Source organism: Dama dama, chromosome 17 (genome assembly GCF_033118175.1).
Source record: "Dama dama isolate Ldn47 chromosome 17, ASM3311817v1, whole genome shotgun sequence".
NCBI lineage: Eukaryota > Metazoa > Chordata > Mammalia > Artiodactyla > Cervidae > Dama > Dama dama.
Genome location: NC_083697.1, coordinates 49,484,074 through 49,494,812, shown reverse-complemented (window position 1 = coordinate 49,494,812; position 10,739 = coordinate 49,484,074). Strand labels below are relative to the sequence as shown.

The 10,739-nt window shown below is 41.5% G+C and overlaps 1 protein-coding gene across 1 annotated transcript in view; it reads left to right on the top strand.

Annotated features, from left to right (window-relative positions):
• The first annotated feature begins 2,985 nt into the window (after nt 1-2,985).
• DHX15 (DEAH-box helicase 15) overlaps nt 2,986-10,739 on the top strand; it is a 53,482-nt gene continuing 45,728 nt past the window's right edge. Inside the window, exons 1-2 of the mRNA XM_061164473.1 lie at nt 2,986-3,225; nt 10,041-10,476. Coding sequence (XP_061020456.1) covers nt 3,155-3,225; nt 10,041-10,476 — 507 coding nt within the window. The 5' untranslated portion in view covers nt 2,986-3,154. The remainder of the gene's footprint in view (nt 3,226-10,040; nt 10,477-10,739) is intronic.

The following is a 10,739-nucleotide window of genomic DNA, read 5'->3' as shown; positions in this document are numbered from 1 at the left end:
GAGTAAACTCTGGGAATTGGTGATGGACAGGGAGACCTAGGGTGCTGCAGTCCATGGGGTTGCAAAACTGAGCGACTGAACTGAACTGATTCAAATGGGTATATCTTTCCTTTTCTCTTTTGCCTTTCACTTTTCTTCTTTTCACATCTATTTATAACGCCTCCTCAGACAACCTTTATGCCTTTTTGCATTTTTCTTGGGGATGGTCTTGATCACCGCTGCTTGTACAATGTCATAAACCTCAGTCCATTGTTCTTCAGGCACTCTGTCTATCAGGTCTAGTCTTTGAATCTGTCACTTCCACTGTATAATCATGAGGGATTTGATTTAGGTCATATCTGAATGGTCTAGTGGTTTTCCGTACTTTCTTCAACTTAAGTCTGAATTTGGCAGTAAGGAAGTCACAATCTGAGCCACAGTCAGCTCCTGGACTTGTTTTTACTGACTGTATAGATCTTCTCTATCTTTGGCTGCAAAGAATATAATCAATTTGATTTCAGTATTGACCATCTGGTGATGTCCATGTGTAGAGTCTTCTCTTGTGTTATTGGAAGAGGGTGTTTGCTATGACCAGTGTGTTTTCTTGCCAAAACTCTTTAAGCCTTTGCCCTGCTTCATTCTGTACTCCAAGGCCAAATTTGTCTGTTACTCCAGGTAGTTCTTGACTTCCTACTTTTGCATTCCAGTCCCCTATAATGAAAAGGACATCTTTTTTGGGTCTTTAGTTTTAGAAGGTCTTGTAGGTCTTCATAGAACCATTCAACTTCAGCTTCTTCAGCATTACTGATCAGGGCCTAGATTTGGGTTACTGTGATATTGAATGGTTTGCCTTGGAAATGTAGAGCTCATTCTGCCGTTTTTGAGACTGCATCCAAGTACTGCACTTTGGACTCCTTTGTTGACTATGGATCTACAAGACCTAAACACAATCACAGAAAACTAACCAATCTGATCACATGGACCACAGCCTTGTCTAACTCAATGAAACTATGAGCCATGCTGTGTAGGACCACCCAAGATGGATGGGTCATGGTGGAGAGTTCTGACAAAACATGGTCCACTGGAGAAGGGAATGGCAAACCACTTTAGTATTCCTGCCTTGAGAACCCCCATGAACAGTATGAAAAGGCAAAAAGATAGGACACTGAAAGATGAACTCCCCAGGTTGGTAGGTGCCCTATGTGCTAATGGAGATCAGTAAACTAATTCCAGAAAGAATGAAGAGATGGAACCAAGGCAAAAACAACACCCAGTTGTGGATGTGACTGGTGATGGACATAATGCCCGATGACGTAAAGAGCAATATTGCGTAGGAACCTGGAATGTTAGGTCCCCAAATCAATGCAAATTGGAAGCAGTCAAACAGGAGATGGCAAGAGTGAACATCGACATTTTAGGAATCAGCTAACTAAAATGGACTGGAATGAGTGAATTTAATTCAGATGACCATTATATCTACCACTGTGGGCAAGAATCCCTTAGAAGCACATAATAGGCACACAGGAAAAAGTTACGCCTTTACTACCAACTTTCCCTAGTCCAGTAAAAACATCAATAGACTGAATGCATATTGTCCTTTTCTTGTTTTTTCTTTAAAAAAGACAAAATGTTAAATCAACTATACTCTGAAATGCAAATCAAAACCACAATGAGGTACCATTACACGCCAGTCAGGATGGCTGCTATCCAAAAGTCTACAAGCAATAAATGCTGGAGAGGGTGTGGAGAAAAGGGAACCCTCTTACACTGTTGGTGGGAATGCAAACTAGTACAGCCGCTATGGAGAACAGTGTGGAGATTTCTTAAAAAACTGGAAATAGAACTGCCATATGACCCAGCAATCCCACTTCTGGGCATACACACTGAGGAAACCAGATCTGAAAGAGACACATGCACCCCAATGTTCATCGCAGCACTGTTTATAATAGCCAGGACATGGAAGCAACCTAGATGTCCATCAGCAGAAGAATGGATAAGGAAGCTGTGGTACATATACACAATGGAATATTACTCAGCCGTTAAAAAGAATTCATTTGAACCAGTTCTAATGAGATGGATGAAACTGGAGCCCATTATACAGAGTGAAGTAAGTCAGAAAGATAAAGAACATTACAGCATACTAACACATATATATGGAATTTAGAAAGATGGTAACGACAACCCTTTATGCAAAACAGAAAAAGAGACACAGAAGTACAGAACAGACTTTTGAACTCTGTGGGAGAAGGTGAGGGTGGGATGTTGTGAAAGAACAGCATGTATATTATCTATGGTGAAACAGATCACCAGCCCAGGTGGGATGCATGAGACAAGTGCTCGGGCCTGGTGCACTGGGAAGACCCAGAGGAATCGGGTGGAGAGGGGGGTGGGAGGGGGGATCGGGATGGGGAATACGTGTAAATCTATGGCTGATTCATATCAATGTATGACAAAACCCACTGAAATGTTGTGAAGTAATTAGCCTCCAACTAATTAAAAAATAAATAAATAAATAAATAAATAAATAAATCAACTATACTCTGATACAAAAAAAAAAATTTTTTTTAAGGCAAAACTGATTACGCTAAGTCTTGACATTTTCTCACCTCAGTTTCCTCACTGCAGCTGAGCTCAGCGGTTTCAAGTTCCAGACCTGGAGTTATAACTGGGTTCCAGTCCTAGCTCTGCCCCTCTAATGCCAGGGTAATACAGATGGAAAGAACCACCTACCCAGGATTAGACTTTCTCTTTTCTCAATTTCCAAAATCAGAGGGGCATGAAAGACCCAAGGGCTCAACCCGCCTAGCACCCACCAAGAGGGCGGAAACCGGTGGCAAGAGGGAGGAGATCGGTGGCAAGAGCGAGAAGACAGGCACGGAGGAATAAGGGCGAGCCTACGAAGCAGCGGGAGGGGCTGGAGTTCCCGCCTCCGCTGCGTGCGCGCGCACTACAGACGCACGCACGCACGCACATCATACCGCGGAAGCGCGCGCGCAGGCCCAGCCCTCGTCGCCGCCGCCATTTTAGCTCCTGGTTCCGGCCGCACGGTGTAGGCTGTTGTAGCGGGAGGGGTGGGGGTCGTCCAGAGTTTAGTAGGTGCCCTCGACTGCGCCGATAGAGCCGCCAGGGTTTCTTTTTTTCTTCCTTCATAACCGCCTGCTCGAAGAGTTCGAAAATGTCTAAGCGACACCGGTTGGACCTGGGGGAGGATTACCCCTCCGGCAAGAAGCGTGCGGGGACCGATGGGTAAGCCAGGCCGGGGGCGCGAGGCAAGGGCTCGGGCTTTGTTGGGGTCCCGGCGGCGGACGGGCCAGGGAGGGCCAGGCTGAGCGGACTCTGGGGCCCGACGCTTTGTTTCCCTTTCGGCTTGGGTCATTGGCGGCGGGGCGCGGGAGAGCGGTGCCACTCCCGGCGTTCGGCCCGGCAAGGGCGCGGGGAGCTGAGTGGCGCGGCCGCCGCCCGGCCCAGTTGGGAGAGCGGAGAGGCCTGGCGTGGTCACTGGGGCGCCTCCTCCCCGGGCGGAGTCGAGCGAGAGTCACTTCGAGGGGAGCGGACGGGAGGGAACCGCGGACCTCGTGGTCTGGGCTCCGGGTAAGGCCTGGATCCGGAGCAGAGAGTGGGGGAGGGCGCGGCAGGAGTAGTCGCTTCCAAGGGCACTAGGTACTTCTCGGGCAGCGGGGTCTGTGAGAGGGCCTTGGGGGGAGGCTGAGTGCCCAGCAAGGGGAGAAGCGGAGGCCGAAAAGTGAGAGGCGCGTGGATTCTGGTGTAGGCGGGGGTGGGGGTGGTGGAAGTTGAGTGAGGCGTGCAGACGAGGAGTTACCGGGGGATGGGAAAGTAGAGGGCCAGACATGTGAAAAGAAACTGTGGAATATACCTTATGGGCAGCAGCTGGTGATTTGGGGCTACTGAGTTTATACTTTGGCGGGAGAGCGCGTGCCTCGGTCCATTCAAACACTTCAAAGTAGATACTAGGCAAACTTCCGCTCTCTGCCCACGCTCCCGCCATCTCCTTTATTTCCTGCTTTGGCCGAAACAGTAGTTACAGGGTTATCCCTGGAATAGATAATAGAAGATAGTCTCTCTCTCTTATTTCCCTGTGAATTCCTGTTTTCTGTCCCTCTTCCCCACGCTCATTCGTAGGTAGCTTTTGAAACAAGACCGTTTTCAAAAGTGTCTAGTATTTAAAAAACGGCAAAATGTCGCCCTTGGGGAGATTACTTGGGAGTTGAAATACACAGGTGTTTTCAGATTTCTTTCTACTCAGCCTTTTCGTAAAGATGCAGAGGAATTTAACAATTGATTTTCGCAATTGCATGAAAATAAGTTCTTGTCCAGTGTGTACTTTCTTTCCTGACGGACAGAGATTTATTCGAGTAATTCAGGCAGAGACTTGAAAGTCTGGATACCTTCAATACTTTGCATAATTTTGCATTTTATTGTGTGTATACTTGTGCAGAATCGCTGTATCAAGTCTGTATAACTTTTTTGAATTTCTGTTCACTCCCTTTGGGTTGATTAAGGTATCTGGGAAGTATAAGCCAAGATAGGGTGTACTTTTAGATATCTTTTCATGTATTGAATACAGAAAGTATAAGTATGTAAAATTTTAATCTTGTGAATTTTTTAGTTTGCAGTGTTACATGTCAGCTTTGTCGTTTTCGGCAGTGGACCCTCTCCCCCCCAACCTACACAGCAAAATTTTAGCTCCTTTGAGCGACAAGTCACAAACTCTTGAGACCTGGAAATGACTTGAAAGAAAGTATAATTGTTTACACTCAAGGGATGAGGAATGGAGACCCAGAGTTGTTTAGGTGGTTTGTGCAGCCTTTCAGTTTACAGCTGAATTTAGAACCGTGATCTTTTGATTTTCACTTTGCCTCGTGCTTTTTCCAATACAGCACACAGACTATGACTAGTTCAGTGTCATTACAGCCTATTTTAATGACGTTTATATTGGGTTAGTGAAGTAGGAAACACTTGGTTCTTTGTTCCTGTGAAGCAAAAATAAGTTGCTTGTCATCTGGGTAAGGTGCAACTTAGCATCTTAATATCTCTCACAGAGTTGAAATTGGAAAAAAAAAATACACTCTAAGTGAATGAATTCATTTACTCATGTTAGGATGTATGTGCACCATTCAGATGCTTGGGCTTAGTGGTCCCATGATAGGGGCGTGGATTTGCGCCCCTTTTCTTGTAAATCTGGCATCTTTAGTAAAAATAGGAACTTTTCAGGTCTTTGATGGTGAACTTATGATTCTGTTGGGTGTTATAAATGACATCTACCTGTAAATGAAGGAGAGTTCATCTTTGAAATAAAGCTCAAGTTCTGAGATATTTTGGTGGGGCATTTGTATAGTAATTACTATGTCACCTGAATGTCATTTCTTATAGAACTTTCTCTAGCAGTGAGTTTCCAGTGTTCATAAGTGCTTGGGATTCCCACCCCCACCCCATTTAGTAATTTTAAAAGTTACTTTTGTTGACTGTCATGTAGCCTTGCAGATTTTTTTTAAAGCCCTACTAGTTAACAGAGAGAGTAGGCCTGCCAGTCGTGTGAACTCCACTGTCAGACATGGATGTCCCCTTTTCCCCATTCCTGAGACGTGAAGGTAATTTCACTGAGAGATTATACTCAGATTCATGCTCCTAAACTATATTTGGCTTTCTTTACTCCTGCTATATTTTAGTTTTGGACTCTGGTAGAGACGTTGAAGGTTTCTGTTACATATAGATCTTCTTTTTCCCATTATTCACAACATTTTTTGTGTAAAATTATTAACCAAGAGACAACTTACTGTTGAAGTATGGAAAAAATTTTTGAAAATAGGGACTTTTTCATTTTGATATTTGTTTTTATTACTGCCTGATAAGTTTTTTTCTGTTAAAAATGTGAAGCAAATATAGTGATAAAATAATACATGTAGTTCCCAAAATATTTTAGGTACTATATGTGTGTGTATGTATATATGTATTTTTTTTTTCATTGAAGTTCTGTGATGTGGGTGAGGTTAAGTAACTTGCCCTAGAGAACAGAAGAAATGTCCGTTCATAAAAATGTAGAGTAAAAGGCAAAAAATTCTCAGATGCCTTCAGCCCCTTCTTTATTTAATCTCTTGATGGAAATTTGTTTTATTTTATCTCTGCATATTTATTCACAGGTATGAACTATAATATTTGATAGCAGTAGGATCTTTTTCCTTTTTTTATTTTATTGGGAGATACTTGCTTTACAATATTGTGCTAGTTTCTGTCATACATCAACATGAATCAGCCCCAGGTATACATAGGTCCCCTCCCTCTTGAACCTGCCTCCCGTCTCCCACCCCGTCCCACCCCTCTAGGTTGTCACAGAGCCCTGGGTTGACTTCTTTGTGTCACAGCAAATACCTACTGGCTAGCTATTTTACAGAGGGGACTGTATATGTTTTCATGCTACTCTCAACTAATCACAACTTCTCCCTCCCACACTGTATCCACAAGTCTGATTTCTACGTCTGCTTCTCCATTGCTGCCTTTTAATATGTATTATTTAGGCTTTGATTTTTTTTTTTTTTTTTGATTCACCCAGAAATGTGTCATAGGCTGTGGAATAGATATAGATTATTCTTTTCATTGGCTGCATAGTATTCCTTTTGTAAAGGAGTATCATCATTTATTTAACCAATTTCCTGTTCACTGATTTTTTGGGTAGTTTTCCAACCTTAAAAGTAAAAAGTGTGATGAGCATCCTTATGTGTACTTACTAATACATCTTAAAAGTCCAATATATCCTTGGAAAGTGAGAATGCTGGATTAAAAGCAGTGCTTACTTAAAATACTTGGACAAACAGTTTACATCTTTAGAGTGTTTTTCCATGTAGAATTTTAACCTGGTATTTTAAATTAAAAAAATATGATAACCAATGTTATATTGGGCATTTATTATGTCCCAGGCACTATTTTAAGCACATTACATATATTAACTCTTTGTTAATTAACTCATTGCATTACCCCATGAGATTTTTATTGATGAGGAAAGGAAGAACTGGTTGTATAGTTAGTTGAAGTGCTGAGGCTGAGGATCACGCTGAGAGAGAACACTGAACCCTCTGCTCAGCCACTGTCTGTCGTGTCTCTTTCTGTCATGTTGTGGCTAAGTGACTATACTGCACTGCTTTGGTAAGTGGTTTTTTAAGCATTAGATCTCAATTAGTAAATCTTCTAAATAACAAACTCCTTTATAGTAAAAGTACCTGTTTTAAAAAAGAAAATGTGCATATATACAATATCCTACATATACTTATGAAGCAGTGAGTTTGAGCCCTCCTTAACTTGCCCTTTTATCTTCCCTGTCCTGTTGAAGGTAGAGAGTTAGAATCACAGGCAACATTTCAAGGTGATTGAATTTGTGTTCTTGTTTTAATCTAAGAGACTATTAATACTATTCACTTTGCAGATTAGTGCACTGAGGCTTATACTTTTCCAGTGGATATGCAACTGTGATCTCGGTGCTCCTTTTACACTTATATCAGAATTAAACCCCAGTATGTGGTCAGCAGTTAATCTTTGTGTCTTCAGAATATATTTTATCCTTCCTCTGTTGTGGTTGTTTTTGGTAATGAAGTTTCTGGTGAAAAAGGCCCCTGAAAAACACGCCAGGCCTCCCTGTCCATCACCAACTCCTGGAGTTTACCCAAACTCATGTCCATTGAATCAGCGATGCCATCCAACCATCTCATCCTCTGTCGTCCCCTTCTCCTCCTGCTCTCAATCTTTCCCAGCATCAGGGTCTTTTCAAATGAGTCAGCTCTTTGCATCAGGTGGCCAAAGTATTGGAGCTTCAGCATCAGTCCTTCCAATGAATATTCAAGACTGATTTCCTTTAGGGTGGACTGGTTGGATCTCCTTGCAGTCCAAGGGACTCTCAAGAGTCTTCAACACCACAGTTCAGAAGCATCAGTTCTTCGGTGCTCAGCTTTCTTTATAGTCCAACTCTCACATCCATACATGATTACTGGAAAAACCATAGTGTTGACTAGATGGACCTTTGTTGACAAAGTAATGTCTCTGCTTTTTAATATGCTGTCTAGGTTGGTCATAACTTTGTTTTCAAGGAGTAAGCGTCTTTTAATTTCATGGCTGCAATCACCATCTGCAGTGATTTCGGAGCCCCCCAAAATAAAGTCAGCCACTGTTTCCACTGTTTCCCTGTCTTATTTGCCATGAAGTGATGGGACCAGATACAAATAAATGGCTGTCTGAGGAGGCCTTGCAAATAGCTGTGAAAAGAAGAGAAGCGAAAAGCAAAGGAAAAAAGGAAAGATACACCCATTTGAATGCAGACTTCTAAAGAAAGGATAGTTGGTGGTTTATTTCGAAGATAGGCCAGGAAGCTTAAGTTCTGAACTGGTGGGGCTTCATTTTGTATGTTAGGTAGATTATCCTTTAGGTTCCTTTGATTTCTTTCTCTTTATGCCAGATGGGATGAGAAGTTTCAATTTTAGTTTGTATATCTTAGAGTTCTGTAAAAGGTGAACACTGGGATGGGAGAAAGGAGAAATCACTTTTTATAGATACATGTATGAAAAGATTTTATGTGGAAAGTATGTGTGTGAATATTTGTGTACATATAATAAGATTTTTCTCTCTAGGCAAGTTTCTGTAAAATAGAATTTTATTTTTGAAAGGACAAGAACAAATAAAATTGGTCAGTTTATCATTTTTTGTTATTGGGGAACCATCCCAGCTCATGCTGGGTTCAACATTTTAGCTGTATTCTCCTAAGGGGAGTAACTGTTGCCCAACCGATATGCTATTACAGAGAATGATTGGTCTTCCCTTGTCTGCTGCCGATAATTGGGGCATCAGAAATTCATGACTTTTGTGTGTTGTGGATAAGGAACAGTGACATATTTAGCAGCTTGTTTCATGGTTCCATATTGCCTCACTGTTTCAGGTCTGAGCCCAAATACCTTGTACGTTTGTCTGCTGTAGAATTTGGTCTGAAGTAAACTAGACTAGTTCCCCAAAGTAGGAGATGGCAACCCACTCCAGTATTTTTGCCTGGAAAATTCCATGGACAGAGGAGCCTGGTGGGCTACAGTCCATGGAGTCTCAAAGATTGGGACACGACTGAGAACACACACACACACTAGATGAGTAGACTGAATAAACATAGATAGTTTAAAAATTCTTACTGTATTAGGGATCGTCTCTAGTCAAAGAGTTGGACCCAAATTAGCGACTAAGATGCAACAGTTAGTAATTAAAAGTAGATAATAGAATTGACTAAATGACCTAAGATTAATATAGTGGTCATTTGTGTAATTTTAAATAATAGTAACCAATGATTTTTTTTTTAATGGGCTGCTTTTCACTTTATGGATGATTAACGTATACATAGGTTTTACAGAGTACTTCCAATGTTTTACTATTGCTGTTAATGGTAGGTGCAAGAGTAAACAGTGAAAAGCAGAGTGAAAAGTTTTAGTTTTTCTTAGAGAGTAATATATGCTTTTTGAACAAAATTTGGAAACTATAACTTAAGAAAGCAAATGTACTAGTTCTTTAACTCAATATTTCTGTGACTGTAATGTGAGGTGGAGTTATCTTTGAAGCAGAAGCATTAAAAGGTTAATTTGTTGTTAAGTTTTGAATACACTTTTGGTGCAGAAATACATTTCCACATAACCTGAAGGAGAGTTTGGGAAGGACTGATGCCATTCTCTTTGCCTAATTTGTCCCTGCCTTTTCCCCACACTGCCCTTAGTCTTTAACTTTTAAAAAGGAAAGGATTTTACTTGGAAAATGAATTCTTGTGTTATTTTAGCTGATGGGTAAAGGTGGAGAGAGACTGTTCTTACCAGAATTTGAATCATCATCAAAGAAGGGAAAGATGGTTATGAATGAGGCATGGAGAATCCTTGATTAAAAGTTCTTTTTCATTGTTTCTAATACTTTTGAGTTTTATATCAGTTTATTTGGTTGTTGGACATTTACTTTCTTGTGACTATAATGCTGCTGTGAACATTTTGCATAGAATTTGGAATCTGAATTGTAAGATTTTTTTTTTCTATTTTTAGGAAGGATCGAGATCGTGACCGTGACCGTGAAGATCGGTCTAAAGATCGAGACCGAGAAAGAGATAGAGGAGATAGAGAGCGGGAAAGGGAAAAAGAAAAGGAGAAGGAATTGCGAGCTTCGACAAATGCTATGCTTATCAGTGCTGGATTACCACCTTTAAAAGCTTCCCATTCAGCTCACTCAACCCACTCGGCACATTCAACACATTCGACACATTCTGCGCATTCAACACACACGGGACATGCAGGACACACATCACTTCCACAGTGCATTAATCCATTTACCAACTTACCCCACACGCCTCGATACTATGATATTCTGAAGAAACGACTTCAGCTCCCTGTTTGGGAATACAAGGATAGGTTTACAGATATTCTGGTTAGACATCAGTCCTTTGTACTTGTTGGTGAGACTGGGTCTGGTAAAACAACACAGGTGAGTTACTGCATACCGTGGTGCATACTTTATAATAGTTTGTGTTTACTAAATATGAATTTGGTCCTGGCAGTTACTCTCATTGGCTGAGCTGTCAGAATATTTTGAGGCATAGCTGCTTTGTGTATTTAGCACTTTTTAGTGACTTAGAGGGTGGAGATTCAATGGAGAGCACCTATTTTCCTGAGTCTCTTTGGGAAAACAGCAGTACTGGTTTTGATTCCCACCCCCCTCCCAGTTTTATTATGTAAATTATGGCAGTG